The following is a 21195-nucleotide window of genomic DNA, read 5'->3' as shown; positions in this document are numbered from 1 at the left end:
TGACCACACCATTGCAGGCCTCATCAGTAATTGATTGGTCTTGTGCTGCTTTTGCAGGTCGCTGGCAAATTGAGTATTGCAACTGCACTCCATCCTCAAGAGCTGCTTGAAGACCCTTGATGCCCTCTCTTTCTATGTGCCGTATGTTTATGGGCCAACATACCAGCAACAGTGTGTGCCAACCTTGTGAAGACTTACAGAAAACATTTGACCTCTGTCATTGCCAACAGAGGATATACAACAAAGTATTGAGATGAACTTTTGTTATTGACCAAATACTTACTTTCCACCATTATTTGCAAATAAATTCTTTAAAAGTCAGACAAAATGATTTTCTCAATTTTTTTTTCACATTTTGTCTCTCATAGTTGAGGTCTACCTATGATGTCAATTACCGGCCTCTCTCATCTTTTTAAGTGGGAGAACTTGCACAATTGGTGACTGACTAAATAGTTATTTTCCCCACTGTAGATGGCCAGGAGAAGGAGTGGTCCCTGAATGTGGATGCCCTGCTTCGTATGTTGCAGAAACTTTCAAGAGGTCAACATAAAACATCATTGGAGCTGCTCTGGTAATTCAGCAATGAAGCAAGAGGACAGTCTCCTGATCTTCTCCACTGCCCACAACACCTCTGAAGATTTCTGGACAGAGGCCTTCTAGACAAAGATGTGGTTGATCTGCATAAAGGTAAATTAAGATCCTCATACATCTCTCAACAGAAGCTTTGATGTCATCCAGAAACTCTGCCTTCTCTGTTAGTCCTCACCTCCTGTCCCTTCTGTAGTCCAACATCATGCAGCCCATTCTACTGTATAGCTATAGTTAAACACGTGAGGGGTGCGCTCATGACGTTAAGCACAAACGTTAATTTTAACAGCACAAACGAGCACAAACGAACGAGACTAGTTTGGAGTGATTTGGTCGTGGAGGGGAGGGCTGGTGACATCACACGTATGAAAAAGATCCAGTTATAGCCTAATTTAAAAACCATAAAAGCACAAATGTTAATTTTCACAGCACAAACGAGCACAAACAAATGAGACTAGTTTGGAGTGATTTGGACATGGAGGGGGGGCTGCGTGACCACGCGTATAAAAAGAATCGGTTTTATTTTAAAAACCATAAAAGCACAAACCTTAATCTCAACAGCACAAACGAGCACAAACGTAGCACAAACGAACGAGACTAGCTTGGAGTGATTTGGTCGTGGAGGGGGGGCTGGTGACATCACGCGTGTGAAAAATAAAATGAATGTAACTTGACAAAGCAAGTGATTGAAGCGTTAATTTTACCAGCACAAACAAGCACAAATGTAGCACAAACGAATGAGACTACTTTCTCTACTAATTTGGAGAAATTTGGGCGTGGAGGGGGGGCTGCGTGACGTCACAGGTCAGAAAATGTATTTTTAAATTACACAAAAGCCTTAATAGCACAAACGAAAATATTTACAACCCAAATGGGCACAAACCCGGCACAAACGAACTGCAGTGTTATTTCAGCATTTTGGGTTTGAGGGGGGGGGTCAGCTTCACGTAGGTTTCCTGCTTTCCCTTCGGCTTGTTCAGCAAGCTTGTCGGCATCTTTTTCGAGACTGGTGGCCACTTCGTTCAGGACCACCCTCTTTTTTCTTAGTTCCTCAACGTGGTCCTCGGCAGCCTTTCTCTTTTGTTTCTGTGCCTGGCTCTCCTGTTTTCTTCTTTCTTCTTCCAGGTAAAGGCGGTACTGTGACCTGGCCGAAGCAGCAGCTCCCAGGAGCTCTTTTGTCAGGGGCACATTAAGAACTCCCCCACTGACAGACACATAATCACATATGATTCTCTGAGCCACAATGGCATCCTCCTGCATGTTGTCTTCCTCTACCTCCTTATTGACAGAAAAGCCACGTTCCACGGTTGCTTGGCCATGGGAAAGAAGCAGAAGCTTCTTACAGAAAGTCCAAAGCTCAGGATAGGACTTGCACAGGTGGCCATGTAGAAAAACATCAAGCCTGGTTTGCATCGGCTGGAATGACGAGAAGGACTCTGATTTTGCCTCCAATGACAAGCATGCTTCAAACTGCTGGATTATCACATCACCTGATAAAAACAAACACACACGCACACACACACACGTCAAGTTGAGGAAGTTAACCATGAATCAAACAGACAGATGACTGAAAAACCCAAGTTTATATTGCATATGATATTTCATTGTGACCACATACAACAAATTTAATAGCTTCTGTATTGTTAGCTTTTGTATTGTTAAGTACCGGCAGAGACGCCTCCTAACAGCTGGCCTTCCTGCAGAAACTTCTGCACAAGACGTTTCATTCTCTCCTTGGACAAGTCCGGGTCAGAGAACATGTTTCTTGGGTCCAAGGATGCCATTTGCCTCACAATACCATACTTCAACGGGCTCTTCATCTGAAGTTTTTGGACTATTTTTGTAATGCAGTCCACGCAGTCCTGCCTAAACTCTAGCTCTCTGCATTCACTTACAGTGCTCTGATGCCTACTCTGGAGTTCCTGACAGGAGTGGTAGGGTAAAATCTGATTACCACATTATTTTGGCCATGTCCCTGACTTGTGCTTTCCTGATCCTGATTTTGAATCTATATCTAATGACAAAGCCTTTATTTGTAAATTTTCATAGCTTAAAAGTTGTATTTCATGCTACACATGTGGCACAATAAGCCTATACACACGTGGACAAAATTGTTGGTACTCCTTGGTTAATGACAGAAAAACCCACAATGGTAACAGAAATAACTTTAAACTGATAAAAGTAATAATAAATAAAAATTATATGAAAATGTACAAATGAAAGTCAGACATTGCTTTTAATTCTTTTTATAACCCTGCGGACACCCTGGTTAATGGATAGGCTCTGTAGAAGACACTTGTGGCAAGGCATCAGCGCGGCATATTAAAGGCTTTTTAACCTAATCAAGCTGTTTGCCATTGGAAATTATTGGCAAAACTTTAACATCAGCAACATCTGTAGCCAAGTTTGACATTTTTTTCTAACCACCTTTGAAGGAGTTATGGAGTGCATGCAGACCACAACTTCCCACCACGATCAGCTGAGAACCAAATTCCTCTGCATGGTCCTGCTGCAGAAGTTCCAAGAACTTCCAATTGACGTTCGGACCATCCATGGAAATGGACACCAACTTCCTCAGCTGCAGATCCTGGACACAGTCCTGGGGAACAGTTATAATTATTTTCCAAAGCAGACAAGGCTAGCCTAGGCTCAGACAAGACATATTCAATGGCTAACAACCAGAAAACAAAGTTAACTCACTTTGAATCGGTGAAGCAAGTCCTGGGCGGTCGCGTGTCCCAAGAACTGGGAACCAAGAAACCTGGACTGGACACGGTCGTCCTTCCAGACACGGACGTGGATGTCGAGTTGCTTGTTTTTAGTGCTGTAGTTGAGGGTTTCATCAAACATGAGGATGAACTCGCTGCTAGAATTCACCTCTACCACCAGCTCTTTTTTAAAGAATGGAGGTAGACCGAATGCTGTAACATATCTTGTTTTATCTTTTCCGCAAGTAAATTATTTAACTAAGGCGGAATCAGGGAACATGGCTTTAAACAATGAGTCAATTCCTTCATTTGATCGGTATGACTGGTGACTCGTAACTGTTTTTAGTACCCATATTACCTCAGCCTTCAAAGTACTTGTAGAGCCACATACAGCTTGAATGCTAGGTTGAGCAGATTCTTTTGTTATACTGATAGCCATTGCAGTAGCGCTAGCAGCAGAGCAAAACGTCGATATTGCAGGCTGCTGCTGACGAGCCTTCGCGAAGGCAACATGTTTTACGCTATTCATGTGGGAATCCGCCGCTTTAATCCCCATCGTGCCGAGCTTGAACACTTTGCAGCAAACCGAACAGCTTGCCTCGCTGGTATCTGTGACGGCTCTGAGCCACCATGAATATTTTGGGTTTTCCAATCATTTCTGGCTAAATTTACATTTCCCCATCTCTCCGAACAGACGTTAGCATACACACAGTCCGCATGAAAATTTGATCCCGCCAGTCCAACAATTACGGGTGCTCGTAAAGGCCGAAATACTTGCGAGCAACACAATTGCTTTGTGCAATTGTATTGTATTGGCTGAGCAATGCATGGCTACCGATTTCCGCCCCCGAAGTTCAACACATGGCTGACGGAATTATTCCTCCCTAAATTTAGCTCTGCAAATTTAAGACATTTTGGTTGAAAATTTAAGACAAAATAAGACTTTTCAAGGCTTTATTTGGCAAAAATGAAATTTAATACCACTTTTTAAGGACCTGCGGCCACCCTGAGCTCATGTGCCCCTGGTGGCACCCCTAGAATCCCCAGAGGTACCAAAACATTTTTGGGGGTACGGAGCATATTTGTATATGTGGTCTTTCATATATTCCCCTCTGTATTGTTATCCGGTAACGTTTCTCATGTTCAATTACCAACTACTATCTCTTATGTGCTGATCCACATTTACACTAACAAACTAATCACATTCATAACCAAGCAGGGACACTGATGCCAGTTAGCCTCCTAGCCATGGAGAGTGAAAACATAAGGAAACTAAAATCATTCATGACTGATGAGGAAACGTTCAAACGTCTGTGCTCAGAGTCTCCCACTACTGTTTACCTGTGTGAATGTGTTGATGTTGCTGGAGATGACTCCGCTGAGTAAAACTCTTCCCACACTCTGAGCAGTGATATGGCTTCTCTCCTGTGTGAATGCGATGGTGCAGTTGAAGATTCCTCTGTGTAGTAAAACTCTTCCCACACTCTGAGCAGTGATATGGCTTCTCTCCTGTGTGAATGCGCTGGTGTTCATTGAGATGACTCTGTCTAGTAAAACTCTTCCCACACTCTGAGCAGTGATATGGCTTCTCTCCTGTGTGAATGCGCTGGTGTTCATTGAGATGACTCTGTGTAGTAAAACTCTTCCCACACTCTGAGCAGTGATATGGCTTCTCTCCTGTGTGAATGCGCTGGTGTTCATTGAGATGACTCTGTCTAGTAAAACTCTTCCCACACTCTGAGCAGTGATATGGCTTCTCTCCTGTGTGAATGCGCTGGTGCAGTTGAAGACTCCTCTGTGCAGTAAAACTCTTCCCACACTCTGAGCAGTGATATGGCTTCTCTCCTTTGTGAATGCGCTGGTGTGTTTTGAGATTATTCTGTTGAGTAAAACTCTTCCCACACTCTGAGCAGTGATACGGCTTCTCTCCTGTGTGAATGCGCTGGTGTACGTTGAGATGACTCTGTGTAGTAAAACTCTTCCCACACTCTGAGCAGTGATATGGTTTCTCTCCTGTGTGAATGCGCTGGTGTTGCTGGAGATGTCCCTGTGTAGTAAAACTCTTCCCACACTCTGAGCAGTGATATGGTTTATCTCTGGTGTGAATGAGTTGGTGCAGTTGAAGACTCCTCTGTGCAGTAAAACTCTTCCCACACTCTGAGCAGTGATATGGCTTCTCTCCTGTGTGAATGCGCTGGTGCAGTTGAAGACTCCTCTGTGCAGTAAAACTCTTCCCACACTCTGAGCAGTGATATGGCTTCTCTCCTTTGTGAATGCGCTGGTGTGTTTTGAGATTATTCTGTTGAGTAAAACTCTTCCCACACTCTGAGCAGTGATACGGCTTCTCTCCTGTGTGAATGCGCTGGTGTACGTTGAGATGACTCTGTGTAGTAAAACTCTTCCCACACTCTGAGCAGTGATATGGTTTCTCTACTGTGTGAATGCGCTGGTGTTGCTGGAGATTTCCCTGTGTAGTAAAACTCTTCCCACACTCTGAGCAGTGATATGGTTTATCTCTGGTGTGAATGAGCTGGTGCAGTTGAAGACTCCTCTGTGCAGTAAAACTCTTCCCACACTCTGAGCAGTGATATGGCTTCTCTCCTGTGTGAATGCGCTGGTGTTCATTGAGATGACTCTGTGTAGTAAAACTCTTCCCACACTCTGAGCAGTGATATGGCTTCTCTCCTGTGTGAATGCGCTGGTGTTCATTGAGATGACTCTGTCTAGTAAAACTCTTCCCACACTCTGAGCAGTGATATGGCTTCTCTCCTGTGTGAATGCGCTGGTGCAGTTGAAGACTCCTCTGTGCAGTAAAACTCTTCCCACACTCTGAGCAGTGATATGGCTTCTCTCCTTTGTGAATGCGCTGGTGTGTTTTGAGATTATTCTGTTGAGTAAAACTCTTCCCACACTCTGAGCAGTGATACGGCTTCTCTCCTGTGTGAATGCGCTGGTGTACGTTGAGATGACTCTGTGTAGTAAAACTCTTCCCACACTCTGAGCAGTGATATGGTTTCTCTCCTGTGTGAATGCGCTGGTGTTGCTGGAGATGTCCCTGTGTAGTAAAACTCTTCCCACACTCTGAGCAGTGATATGGTTTATCTCTGGTGTGAATGAGTTGGTGCAGTTGAAGACTCCTCTGTGCAGTAAAACTCTTCCCACACTCTGAGCAGTGATATGGCTTCTCTCCTGTGTGAATGCGCTGGTGCAGTTGAAGACTCCTCTGTGCAGTAAAACTCTTCCCACACTCTGAGCAGTGATATGGCTTCTCTCCTTTGTGAATGCGCTGGTGTGTTTTGAGATTATTCTGTTGAGTAAAACTCTTCCCACACTCTGAGCAGTGATACGGCTTCTCTCCTGTGTGAATGCGCTGGTGTACGTTGAGATGACTCTGTGTAGTAAAACTCTTCCCACACTCTGAGCAGTGATATGGTTTCTCTACTGTGTGAATGCGCTGGTGTTGCTGGAGATTTCCCTGTGTAGTAAAACTCTTCCCACACTCTGAGCAGTGATATGGTTTATCTCTGGTGTGAATGAGCTGGTGCAGTTGAAGACTCCTCTGTGCAGTAAAACTCTTCCCACACTCTGAGCAGTGATATGGCTTCTCTCCTGTGTGAATGCGCTGGTGTACGTTGAGATGACTGTGTTTAGTAAAACTCTTTCCACACTCTAAGCAGTCTGACATACTCCTCACAGATAAATGTGTTTATGTAGGTAAGGTTTACAGCATTGATTCCTAGAGGAAAAAGACATTGCAAATTCATTGTGAGATGAAGATGAAACAATCATGACAAAGAACCATTTGGGCTCTGCATAATGCTAAAGACATTCATGCTAAAGACCATCAGGAGACAGTGCTAGACTAGTGCTTTGGTCTGTTGAAGCTCCTTATGAGTTCCAGCAGTGTGATTTGATCTTTTTAATTATTGTGCATCAGAGAATTAATCTATGGGCAGCACCAACACATCACAGAAAATTCACCTGTGCACACGATTACTTAATGTGCCTCTTTAGAAAGCGCTCCTGCTAAAAGTGTCCACAAAGGACATTTTTTGTACGTACGTATTTGTACGTGTAGTGTGATATATTAGTAAGTTGCTGTGCATTTGCTTGAAAGTCACATATGAATGAACAACTATCACATTTTGTATTTGTAAGTCGTGGTTTTCATTTGAAAGTCATGTTATGTTTGCTTGCAAATAGAATATTTGTGGAATATGTTCTGGGTATAATGAGATTGGGAGATACTGTGTTAAAGGATGTATAACCCAGCCTGTGTGTGTATAATGAGATTGGGAGATACTGTGTTAATACTGTGTTAAAGGATGTATAACCCAGCCTGTGTGTGTATAATGAGATTGGGAGATACTGTGCTAATACTGTGTAAAATGATGTATAACCCAGCCTGTGTGTGTATAATGAGATTGGGAGATACTGTGAAAATACTGTGTAAAATGATGTATAACCCAGCCTGTGTGTGTAATGAGATTGGGAGATACTGTGTTAATACTGTGTTAAAGGATGTATAATCCAGCCTGTGTGTGTATAATGAGATTGGGAGATACTGTGTTAATACTGTGTTAAAGGATGTATAACCCAGCCTGTGTGTGTATAATGAGATTGGGAGACACTGTGTTAATACTGTGTTAAAGGATGTATAACCCAGCCTGTGTGTGTATAATGAGATTGGGAGATACTGTGTTAATACTGTGTTAAAGGATGTATAACCCAGCCTGTGTGTAATGAGATTGGGAGATACTGTGTTAATACTGTGTTAAAGGATGTATAACCCAGCCTGTGTGTATAATGAGATTGGGAGATACTGTGTTAATACTGTGTTAAAGGATGTATAATCCAGCCTGTGTGTGCAATGAGATTGGGAGATACTGTGGTAATACTGTGTTAAAGGAGGTATAATCCAGCCTGTGTGTGTAATGACACCCAAAACAAACAAGGCTGCATTATGTATTCAAATCCAAAAGGTACAATTGGGCCTACAGGCTACCTGTAGGCTGTGTGTGTGCTTTAAACTGTTGCTTATTTATCTGGATTATACTGAGAAATTTATCAGTCACATGTTTAAAATATAACTCACCTCTTCAGAAGATCTCAAATGTATCACTGTTAAGACAACTTCTTCAACATTTCTGTTGGACTGAAAATTATTAGAATAAAATAATTTTAAAATTCCACACTTCACATTTATTAAAATAAAAAAAAAACATGTACATGCACACGTGGTGTACATCTAACACATCTACTTTATTCAAACTGTTTCTCAACATAGATCTCGGAGCCATTTCGTATTAAATGCCATATCATTTTTACAGCGTATCTGTTAATGCTGTAAAAGGTGTTTGAGATCTACAGTATAGGCGAGATCTACTGCCATCTTCTGGTGAAATATAAAATAGCTTTTTTTGTACAAGGGCATTTTATACTGTGCTGGGACATGCCTGCACTAAAGCATATCTTCCTATAAACACCAACATAACGTTTTAGTAAAATGTATATTTGATCTCATATTGTCTTTCACTAATAAATAACAATGTATAAACAACTGGAGAAAATGACAGATGGGTTGAAAACTCAAATGCAGATCCCACAGATCACTACGACCTTTACCAAGACTACATGCACCCAGGGTGACAACATTAACATGCAAGCTTCAAATAATACATGTTAGTAGTGTCATTTACTTTGTTTGCTCTGAAACATAGATAAATGGTAAGACCGATTAACAATGGGAAAATAAACAGAAATAAAGGGCGAAAAATTACATTTCAATGTGGGGGTGGGGAGACAATACACAGTAAACATTTTCTAAAGGAGTTCCTGAGGGGGCGTCAAAGCTTCTCCCAAATGTTGTTATTGGGCTTAGGAAAAGTACACACATATATATCTATCTATATGATTTCACCTAAACGTAAAAACACTCCAATGAATAACCAAACTAAATCAAATGTATGTAACATTACAATACATCCACTATAACAGCATAAAATCAAATCGCACATTAAAGCAATTGTAATAAAATCGTACAACATAACTAGCATATAAGCTTTTATCTTTGTAACAGGAACCACTGAGCTACTAAACAAAAGAACCAAATATAATTATATTCGTATAGTATCAAATAAGTAGCTACGTTATCTGGCTGGGTTAGTTAGCGCTACAACATCCATTATAAAAACACTTTAACACATTGAATTTTCCACCAACTTAGTCAAGACACGAGATTCAACCGTGAGGTAACGGAACGAACAAAATAGTGTGGTTAAGATGTGGTTAAAAGGTGTTAGTGGTACGTATTACTAAGTTAAGTACTTACAGGTCAACCAGTAGTCCAACACTTCCAAACACCAACACGACAATAAGCGCAACTCCACTAAACGCCCGATGCTGATATTGAGAATAAGGAAACCTGTGGTCTGTAATGTCCGATGGTGATGGTAGGTAGAGGTGGGCGGATCGATCCAAATATCGATACCAACGCTGATATTGATTTGAAGCAATACTCGTAATACTCAATCTTTTTAACTCTCCCGCACACACCGACTGCTGCGTACGTGGATTCATCAAAGTCTCTTCTCTGTCTGTAAAAGCAGCGTTGCCAACAAGTATCGTCGCTGCAGAAGCAAAAGTCCAGGGGGTGGAGCTAGATCTAGATCCAACTCCTCCCACCGTCCATAGTTTCTTTTGGTCGGTCCAGGGGGCGGAGCTGCATTTAATCCAACATCTCCTACGTGTCGCTTACGGTTTCCGACCAGGAAATGGAAATCCAATAAATTCACCCTTAAGACTGCTACCGTTTAGAGATCAAAATGTTCTTTAAATGTTATTTAAATAACACAATACACGTTTTTTTAAGTTTACAAGAAAACGTAAAAGTTGCCAACTCCTCAGTAAGGAAAGACGCTATTGGCTGTCCTAAAAGTCACAAAATGGCGTCATCGCCTAATTTGCATAAAACCTGTTTTTGAAGCTGTAAAATAATAACGTTGTGGGAGAGAAAAAAATTATTAAAATACCCTAAATATGTTAGAGTGACTGACGGAGACTGTGTGAGTTAAATTCAGTGATTTATTTTGTATTACACTGAAGATGCATTTATATTTACATCCGGCACTGTAAATACGGGGCGGGGTCAATCAGCGGCGGCTTTGGGCATGCGCAGTTCATTTGCAGCGTGGACGTGGAGCGGTGTGGATCTGCTCTGACTGTCAGACTGCATTGTGAGTGTTGTGGGCGGGGCTCACGGCAGCACCCGCTGCTCGCTGAGGACAGTAACTGAAGACCATGTGTGTTCATCTCCGAATCTACAAAAGTCTCCAGTAACACCACAAAAAGTCTCTAGATTTGTCGCTACTCGCTTAAAAAAGTCACACAGCACGGAGCAGCGCACCCGCCCCCTCTCGTCTTTAGTTTACACCGTCACGTTGCTCAGCAACCATGCAGGTAGGCTCCGCCTGGCCCCGCCCACTCAGCGCTCTCCTCGAGTCGACACCTTACAGTACGGAGAGAGAGAGACACCACCGGAGTATTGAAATGTCTGAGAGGAAGACATGCGGCGTTTGGCTTTATTTTATTGCAGAAAATAAAACTACAGCAAGCTGTATAGTTTGAAACAGGGCTGTTAAATACAGTGGAAACACAACAACTGTGTTAGTTGTAATTAATAGGGAGAGTTATGGAGTTAACATGGAGATAAATACATCCAGAACTCTTGATGTCGAAACATGCCTGCTTATAGTTTGAATTTAATGTGATAATGGTGAGGTGAAGTCAACTCTAGCTTTCTTATTCACAGCTTCAGGAATATGGTGGGACCATTTAAGGTGGAATTTTAGACAATAAATTGGTGAGTTTAGTCCAAATGTGCTGTGAATTACTATCTAGCGTCCTTTCCATTACACATTTGCAAGAATAACATGAGAGGTGGTAAATATATCAAATCAAATTTATTTGTATAGCGCTTTTCACAACACATGTTGTCATAAAGCAGCTTTACAATCTTTACAGGATTTACAAGGTTAACAATCGTATGGGTCCAAATCCCTAATGAGCAAGCCAAAGGCGACAGTGGCAAGGAAAAACTTCCTATGATGGTGGGGAATAGGAAGAAACCTCGGGAGGACCAAGACTCAAAAGGGAACCCATCCTCCATTGGGTGGCCCGTTAGCACAGTCCGTGGTGCGCTGGGTGTACATGTATGTGTCTTCAATGTAATATACATGTACGTGTCTTCAATGATGCTTTATGAAACATCTTTCTGCTAAGATACATGAGAGGTGTTAAATGTACATGTACGTGTCTTCAATGATGCTTTATGAAACATCTTTCTGCTAAGATGCGTTTGTAAAACAGCCCTTGTTATTGTGCCGGTCATCAGGTGCAGAATTTAGGCACATATTCAAGTTCTAATGCTGTTTTAAGCAGCAGAAACAACATGGTTGACCGACAAGAGTTGACCAAAAAGCTGTTTTAAGTTTAACTGGTAGGTAAAAGTGTGTCTGTGTGTGTGTGATTAAAAATGGCCAACATTGATGTTCATCTGTGTGACTACTGCAGGACTGCTTCAAGACTACAGACTGGCCGGCACTCTGTGAGCCACACGGAGAGGACATTGACGGGCTTAGTGAGTGCATAACGGACTACATTAACTTCTGGGTGGACTCCATTGTCCTAAACAGGACTGTAAAGTGTTACCCAAACAACATAACAAAGGACATTAAGTCCCTCCTTAACAGCAAGAAGAGGGCATTCAGAGCTGGAGTCAAAGAGGAGGTGAGAACGATCCAGGGGAAGATGAAGACCACAATCACAAGACAATTACAGGAGAAATCTGGAGTGTAAACTCCAGCAGAACAACATCAGGGAGGTTTGGAGTGGAACGAGGACCATCACCAGTTTCAGGTCCAACGACAACAGAGTAGAAGAGGACAGTGAAGACAGGGCCAATGAACTAAACCAGTTCTTTAACAGGTTTGACACTACAGGCTCTGCCCTCCCTCATCCTGACTCCACTGCTGTCTGTTCCCTGCAGCCCCCTCCACTCACACCCCCCCCCCCCTCATGATAGTCCAGCTCACACCTCCACCTCTCCACCACAAACCACCCCCACAGTGACCCTCACTGCTGACCAGGTCAGGAGACACCTCAATAGACTCCACACAAATAAGGCTGCAGGGCCCGATGGCGTCCCCCCCCAGGGTGCTTAAAGCCGGTGCAGGCCGTGTGAAGTCCTGCAGTATGTCTTCAACATGAGCATGAGTCTCCAGATCACGTCCCTGTGTTGTGGAAGACGTCCTGCATCCTTCCTGATCTGAAGATGCCGCGCCCTAGTGATGTGGAATGGGATGTCACTTAAATTTTCTTGTGTGAGTCAAGGCAGGTGAGCGAATACTTTTGGCAATATAGTGTATATATATTCTGGAAGAATGGTCAAAAATCCTCATAAACACACTCCTAAACCTTGTGGACAGCCTTCCCAAAGAGTTGAAGCTGTTCTAGCTGCAAAGCGTGGACCTACGTCATATTGAACCCTATGGCTTAGGAATGGGATGTCACTCAAACTCTTGTGTGAGTCAAGGCAGGTGAGCAAATACTTTTGGCAATATAGTGTATATATATATACAATGGCAACAACCCTCTTTTCTTTTTGTAAGGAAGCTGATATTTTATCATATTATACCATTAAAAAAATTAAACATTTGACACCAAAATCACTGGAACTTTAATGCATAGTACACAAATCAACCAAAATCAGAAGAAAAACAGGTTTATCTGGCCCGCTGTGAATAAGGCCATCACTATGTCTGTGAAACTGCCTGTGAGTCTTTCTAAGATAGGTTTTCCATATAGTAGAAATGTAGAACAAAATCAATTATGTACAAACTGTATACAACTGGAATGACTTGGAATAGAAAACATTTTACAAAAAGAATGCTTTCATTATTTTAATATTGTTATATAACATACATAAACAAAATCAGTATGGGAAACAATAAACTCTTAAATTTATGATCCCATGTTCATTCGGTTCATCCATCTCTGTTAAACAAAGTACGGAGCAAACACGCATCATGAACACACACTTTATGAATAAGAAACAAACTTCAAAGGGAGCTGCGAGTAAATAACTAACGTTGTGGATTGCACTGGATTAAATGAGCTCATGACTGCAGCTTTGTAAAAAATCCTTGCTGCCTTTGCAGTTTTGATAGCAAATCTTCAGACGCCCGTTCCAGCTGTGCATCAGTGTAATTCTTGTATTTCTCTGCGTCTTTGCTCTTGTAAGATACCAACAGCACCACCTACTGTGCAGGAGTGGTGTATTTGTACCAGTTGGTGTGTATTTTTGAGAAAATCTCTTCAGAAGGCACTCCTGATCCACTAAGGACAGTTGCACGTATTGTAGGTACATATTTGTACGTGTAGTGTGAAGTATTAGAAAGTTGCTCTGCATTTGTTTGAAAATAGTATGATATTTGCGGAATATGTCCTGTTTGTTTACAATGTTTTGGCAGCATTATACGCTGCACTCTCAGCACGTTATAGTTTTATTTTCTAACTCCCCTGAATTGTAAACCATTTGTTATATAGCTGTTAAGATAAATGCTAAAGTTATGGTGTCACTATTTTTCACATTAATCATTCTATAAGCTATATACAGTTATCTGTAAAACCATTTTAAACTACCATGAAAATGGTATTTTTTAATGACCCTTAATAATTTTGTTCAACCTTAAACATTATGAATAGTACCCTAGCAAATTCACAGCAGTGAAAATCACATTATGAACCATGAAAAGAACCTTTTCCCCATTAAATATTAAATTTTCTGTGATATGTTGGTGCTGCTTATAGAATAATTATTCAACTTCAACTTCAACTTCAACTTCATTTATTTATAAAGCACTTTAAATCAAAGCTATTGGCCAAAGTGCTGTACACAACTAAAAACAAGATTTAAAAACAAGAAACAAAACAAATCATGTGTATACACATACAGCACAAAGACACACACACACAAAGAACAGTCATTAAAACAATAAAACAAAATAAGAACAAAATAAGAGCCAACATCTCAGACTGAGTTAAAAGCCAAAGAGAATAAATGTGTTTTAAGAGAGGATTTAAAAGCAGAGAGTGATTCGGCCTGCCTGATGTACAGGGGAAGATCGTTCCACAGTTTTGGGGCGGCGACTGAAAAGGCACGATCACCTCTCAGCTTCCTCTTTGTTTTTGGGACAGCCAATAATGACAGAGCGGCAGATCTGAGTGAGCGTGAGGGGATGTATGGGTGGAGCAGGTCAGACAAATAAGGAGGGGCGAGGCCGTGAAGACATTTAAAACAAAATAGCAGAATTTTAAAATCGATCCTAAAATGAACTGGGAGCCAGTGAAGTGAGGCTAAAATCGGCGTAATATGGTCCCGTTTTTTAACGCCAACTAAAAGACGAGCAGCAGCATTTTGGACCAACTGTAATCGGGTAAGTAATGTCTTGTCCACTCCCACATAAAGTGCATTGCAGTAGTCTAAACGAGCTGTAATAAATGCATGGATTAAAATCTCAAAGTGATGCACAGAAAGAAATGGCTTCACTTTGGCCAATTGTCTTAAATGATAAAAGCTCGACTTGACAACTGATTTAATATGTGCATCAAGTTTAAGATCAGTGTCCAATTTTACACCCAGGTCAGTTGCCGTCAGTGTGAGATGTTGACTTAAAGGACCCAGATCAACGTTAATTTTGGAGGTGTTACTAGGCCCAAACAACACGACCTCAGTCTTATCATCATTTAGGTGCAAAAAATTTGCGGACAGCCATACCCTGATATCCTCAATACACTTTAAAAGATGGTTTGCAGAATATGCATTTTCCTGCTTCAGAGACACATATATTTGGCAGTCATCAGCATAAAAGTGGAAGGCGATATCGTGTCTTCTAAAAATTGATCCCAATGGCAATAGATAAAGAGAGAAGAGGAGAGGACCAAGTATCGAGCCCTGGGGCACTCCACATGTAAGCGGTGCTACTCCAGACTCAGCAGCTCCGATGCGGACACAAAAACTTCTCTCTGATAAATATGATCTAAACCAATCTAACACAACACCCTTAATACCCACCCAATTTTCCAAGCGAGACACGAGGATCTGATGGTCCACTGTATCAAAGGCTGCTGTTAGGTCCAACAGCACCAGAGCAACACAGTGACCGGAATCAGTGGATAAAAGAACATCATTAAAAACCCTCTGCAGAGCGGACTCGGTACTATGGTGGGATTTAAACCCAGACTGGAACACCTCCATAGTGTTGTATTTAAGTAAAAATGAATTCAACTGGGAGTAGACAATTTTCTCTAAGACTTTAGAAATAAAAGGAAGTTTTGAGATTGGCCTAAAATTACAAGGATTTAATAAGTCTAATCCAGGTTTTTTGATAAGAGGGGTCACTACTGCGCTCTTAAAGCAGGCAGGCACTGTACCACTAACTAAGCATCCATTAATGATGTTCAGCACAAATGGTGCTAGAGTGGGCAGGACCTCTTTAAGAAGGCGAGGTGGAATGGGGTCATCAGGGGACCCAGCAGGCTTCATATGGTCAATGATATCTTTTAAAAAAGACAAACTAACAGGCTCAAACCGGTCAAAGACGGCAGAGCATGTAACAGAGATATCAGAGTCATAATAAGAAGAACTAATGTGGGCCCTGATATCAGCAACCTTATTAATAAAAAAGCTCTTAAAGGTCTCACATACTTCAATCGAGCCCTCCAGGCGAGCAGATTGTGGTCCATTTAACGCTGAATTTACCATTTTAAAAAGAACACTGGGATTATTCGGGTTTGAATCAATAATATCTGAAAAGTGTTTGGTTTTAGCAGTTTTTACAGTTTTCTGATAAGAACGCCAACTATCGCAAAGCAATTGGAAAGACACCTGCAATTTGTCCTTCTTCCATTTTCGCTCAGCTCTCCTGCACTCGCGCCTAGCGGCGCGCGTGTCGTCATTCATCCAGGGCTCAGGTTGAGGTTTCGAGAGTCTCATTTTTAGCGGAGCCACAATATCTAAGACCGTCTGACAGGTAGACGTGAACCGTGAGATGAGCACCTCCACATCTAAGTTAGTGCTAAAGGCCTCAGGAGGGCTGATCGCATCGGTAAAAGCCGCGGAGAACTGAGCGGCAGTGGATGCGTTAAAAACACGACAGCGCCGCGTAGGAATACGAGGTTTTTCCAAATGACAGATTAACGGCATGTCAAAAACAATGGGCATATGATCAGAGAAAGTAGCATCGTAGACCTCTAAGTTAGAGAGAGTTAAACCATGTGTTAAAACAAGATCAAGAGTGTGCCCCTGTTTCTGTGTTGGGGCAGATACTGATTGAACAAAGCTAAAAGAGTCAATGAGATGTAAAAAATCTCTGGCCAACGGTTTCAGTGGACAACAAACATGAATGTTAAAATCACCAACAATTAAAACCCGATCATAGTTCGGCATTATTCCTGCCAGGAAATCAGCAAAGTCACCGATAAATTTTTTGTTGTACCTCGGTGGTCTGTATACGACAGCACACAGAACCGGGAGGGTGGAACAAAGTTCGAATAAGCTTATCTCAAAGCTGGAATAAGAAGTCGACAGTTTGACCTGTTTACACTTAAATCGTTCCTTATAAACAGTCGCGGTGCCTCCACCACGTCCTGACGTCCTCGGCGAGTTCAAATAAGTGCAGTCGAGTGGCAGAAGATCCGAAAAAGCGCAGGACTCACCGACAGTCATCCATGTCTCAGTAATACACATGAAGTCCAAACCGTGGGAGATGAAGAAATCCTTCAGGATAAATGTTTTGTTGGCTAGAGATCTAGCATTTACCAGGGCCATCTTGACCGGAATCGAGGCGTCAGCCGTATGTTGGACCCGGGCGAGGGGCCGCAGGTTGTTATTGAAGTTATTGAAGGTTATTGAAGGTTATTGAAGCAATAGCCTATGTACAGTGGCACTGAACCAAACGGAGAGAGACACGTATCACAACACAGACAAGTGTTTTCATTTTAGTGAAGGAATGAAGCCTAGCACTGTCTCATAATTGTCTTTAATATGATTGTCTTTAATATGAATGTCTTTAGTATGAATGTCTTTAGTATTGTGCAGAGCCCAATCGCTTCTTTGTCATGATTATGTTTCATCTTCATCTCACAATGAATTTGCAATGTCTTTTGTCCTCTAGATATTAATAGCGTCCACATTCCTAAACACTTTACCTACTGTGACGCACGGCGGAGCGGCGAAGGACGACACACGGGATCCTTGGCTGCGATAGACGTCACTTTTATTATCCTACACAGATAGCGCATATAGCGCACGGAGAACACTTAACGGACACGGCAACGTGTAGACTGTACTGTACACATGTGAGTATGAATATGTGAGTATGAATATGTATCCAGATGTTCCTGAGGTAGGTTTATGTTTAATAATGTTGTAGATGTTGCGGATGATGTTAACATTGTACAGCTGTGCAAAATAGCGTAGTGCAAGTGAGCGACATGTCCTGTTCAGTGCAGTTAAGTCCAGTTGGTTCAGTTCAGTGGTTTAAAGACTCAGAGGAGTCCACTGTGGTTAAGGAGAGCTACAGCTCTGGGAAAGAAGCTGTTAGTATGTCGTGTTGTACTGGTTTTGATGGTCCTTATTCTTCTACCAGAGGGGAGAGTCTGGAAGAGGTGATGTCCAGGATGGGAGGGGTCAGGTGTCATTTTGTGAGCGCGTTTCCTCACCCTGCTGGTGTGGATCTCCTGAAGCGTTGGCAGGTTACATCCAATGATCTTCTCTGCTGATCTGATGATGCGCTGGAGTCTGGCTCTTTCTTTTGAGGTAGAGGAACCAAACCAGGTGGTTATGGATGAGGTGAGGATGGACTCGATGATCGCTGTATAGAACTGGATCATCAGGGTCTGCGGCAGGTCAAATTTCCTGAGCTGTCTCAAGAAGAACATTCTCTGCTGAGCTTTCTTGGTGATGTTGACGGTGTTCCTCTCCCACTTCAGGTCCCTGGATATGGTGGTGCCCAGGAACCTGAGTGACTCTACAGTGGAGACTGCAGAGCCATTGATGTAGAGGGAGATACAGGGGGTGGGTTGCGTCAGAAATCCACCACCATCTCTACAGTCTTGTCTGTGTTTAGCAGCAGGTGGTTGTCGCTGCACCAGGACACCAGCTGATCAACCTCCTTTCTGTAAGCAGACTCATCACTGTTGGCTATGAGGCCCACCAGGGTGGAATCATCCGCAAACTTCAGGGCTGTCCAGGTGCTGAAGGATGAAGTGGAGAGTTAGGTCGACCACGTCATCAACAGATCTGGTTGCTCTGTATGCAAACTGGGGGGTCCAGCAGGGGGTCTGTGATGGTCTTTAGGTGGGCTAAGACCAGGCGTTCAAAGACCTTCATGACTACAGATGTCAGGGTGACAGGTCTGTAATCATTAAGTCCAGTGATGGTGGGTTTCTTGGGGACTGGGATGATGGTGGAGGTCTTGAAGCAGGCTGGATCACAACGGAGCTCCAGTGATCTGTTGAAGATGCTGGTGAAGACTGGTGCTAGTTGCTCACAGCAGTGTTTTAGGATGGATGGAGAGACTGAATCAGGTCCCGGGGTTTTCCTCACCTTCTGTCTGATGAAGAGCCTGTGGACGTCCTGCAGGCTGATGGTGAGACAAGCTGGGGGTGGAGGTGTGAGAGCCAGCGTGGGGGAGGAGGGGGGTTGATGATGGGGTGAGAGAGTCTGCTGATTGTCTATTGTTTGAAATCTGCAGAAGAACTCGTTCAGGTCGTTGGTGAACTGTCGGTGGTTCAGGAGGTTTTTCTCACCTTGTAGCCAGTGAGAAGCTGAAGACTGTTCCAGGCTGACGATGGGTCGTTAGCTGTGATGTGGTTATTCATCTGCTCTGAGAACTTTCTTTTCGCTGCTTTACCTCTTTCTCCAGTCTGTACTTGGCTTTTTTCTCACCCTCCTTCTCTCGCCTAAGCTGATTCAGTTCTATAGAAAACCAGGGTTTGCTGTTACTGTGTTTAAGACGTGTTCTGGTTGAAATACAGCTGTCTTCACAGAAGCTCATGTATGACGTCACAGCGTCTGTGTATTCGTCCAGTCCGTCTGTCGCCTCCTCAAACACAGCCCAGTTTGTGGATGTGAAGCAGCCCTGCAGCTTCTCTGTGTCTCCACTGGTCCACCTCTTCACTGTTGTAAAGGCCGGCTTGTTGGTTTTGAGTTTCTGCCGGTACGTGGGAATGAGGTGAACGAGGCTGTGATCGGAGAGCCCGAGAGTGGCGCGCGCAACAGCGTGATAGGCATTCTTGATGCTTGTGTAGCGTTTGTCCAGCGCGTTGCCTTCATGTGTAGCGCACGCTATGTGTTGCCTGTACTTGGGCATCTCCTCCCTTACCAAAAAAAAGTATACTTAAAGGTAATTTTTTAAAGTAAACTTAAGTATATTTCCCAAGTATACTTTATGTAGTAAGTATACTAATATCAATGTACTAATGGTATACTGGTAAGTTTACTAATTCAATACTTCTTGGGACTAAATTGGCTCACTTTTTAGTTTATAAAAGTATACTTTTAAGTAGACTTTAGGTGAGAGAGTAGTAAACTTTGAGTGCACAACTAGTTTATATCCAAGTTTTATTTTGTACTACAACTATACTAAAAGTAAACTTACAGGTATACTGTTAGTTTACTAGTTATATACTTCTAGTCTAGTTTTTAGTTTATGAAAGTACACTTTTAAGTATACTTTAAGTGTAAGAATAGTAAACTTTGAGTACACAACTAGTTTACATTTAGGTTTTATTTTGTACTGTTAATATACTAAAATAAGCTTATTTGTATACTGCTAGTTTACTAAGAGTATTCTTAAAAGTGTACTTTCATACACTTAAAAGTGGGATATAAGTATATAACTAGTAAACTAACAGTATACAAATAAGCTTACTTTTGAACTTAACATAATAATTATAGTTTACTACTTATATGTTTTAAGTATACAATAATTTCAATTTAGTTTCAATTTTTTACACTTTAAATATACCTTTAACTGTACTTTAAGTAGAAGATGAAAGTAAGCTGTCTTGCATGTAGTCATGATGTGTGATTTGAAGCTGAGCTCATTATCAAAGGTGACGCCCAGGTTCTTAACACATTGTCTGGCTTTCAGATTCATTTGATTTAAATAAGTCTGGACATCATTCCTTTGTTACTACTTACCAATCCCACAAGCTGCCCACCACTACAATCACTGACCCTCACCCACTGTTTCCTCTGCCACCACAGCCATGTAATTACACCACTGCTTTAAATGAAAATGAGAGTAACTACTACTGTGGCATGACCGTCAACCTCTCTGATGCACAATTACTGGAGATGGAAACAAGGGACCAGAGCACAAACAAGACCTGGCACAGTATCCGCTCCCAGCGTCTGACCTCATGTGTTTTCAAAAGGATTGTTTCTAGAATTGCAGACTTTGACTGCTTAGTGACAAATATGCAAAGACAGAAAAGGCCTGTGCAGACCCTGGCAATGAAAAGGGGCCTAGAGGTGGAACCCATTGCATCTTCAGAGTATGAACAAGTAACAGGTAATCACACATAACCTTGTGGCTTCATCATAAATCCTCATGCCCCCCCATTTAGGTGCCTCACCTGATCGTAAGGTGGTTGACAATTCTGGGCTTCTTCAGGGGCTTCTGGAGATAAAGTGTCCAAATGTGGACACTTTTGTTGAGTGCAGTTATCTGTCTGCAGGCCCAGATGGCACTTTTGCTCTTAAATGCAACCATGACTACTATTACCAGGTAATGGGGCAGATGGGCATCACTGGAATTAAGTGGTGTGATAT

At 42.3% G+C, this 21195-nt stretch overlaps 1 protein-coding gene across 2 annotated transcripts; it reads right to left on the bottom strand.

Moving 5' to 3' along the window:
* Positions 1-1380: 1380 nt before the first annotated feature.
* Positions 1381-9850, bottom strand: LOC143494168 (uncharacterized). 2 transcript variants are annotated; one of them, XM_076992256.1, is made up of 6 exons: positions 9628-9850; positions 8392-8451; positions 4638-7032; positions 3289-3412; positions 3016-3187; positions 1381-2078 (listed from the first exon to the last, which is right to left on the bottom strand). In XM_076992256.1, the coding sequence occupies exons 3-5, from the start codon at positions 6979-6981 to the stop codon at positions 3163-3165; spliced, it is 2493 nt and encodes an 830-aa protein (XP_076848371.1). In that variant the 5' UTR covers positions 6982-7032; positions 8392-8451; positions 9628-9850; the 3' UTR covers positions 1381-2078; positions 3016-3162. The 2 variants fall into 2 exon arrangements, with proteins under 2 accessions (XP_076848371.1, XP_076848372.1); XM_076992257.1 differs by lacking the exons at positions 1381-2078; positions 3016-3187 and having other exon boundaries at positions 3213-3412.
* Between the last annotated feature and the right edge of the window lie 11345 nt (positions 9851-21195).

The sequence above is a fragment of the Brachyhypopomus gauderio genome, unplaced genomic scaffold (genome assembly GCF_052324685.1).
Source record: "Brachyhypopomus gauderio isolate BG-103 unplaced genomic scaffold, BGAUD_0.2 sc91, whole genome shotgun sequence".
NCBI lineage: Eukaryota > Metazoa > Chordata > Actinopteri > Gymnotiformes > Hypopomidae > Brachyhypopomus > Brachyhypopomus gauderio.
The sequence above is the reverse complement of the archived record's forward strand: the minus strand, read 5'-3'. Positions and strand labels throughout refer to the sequence as shown.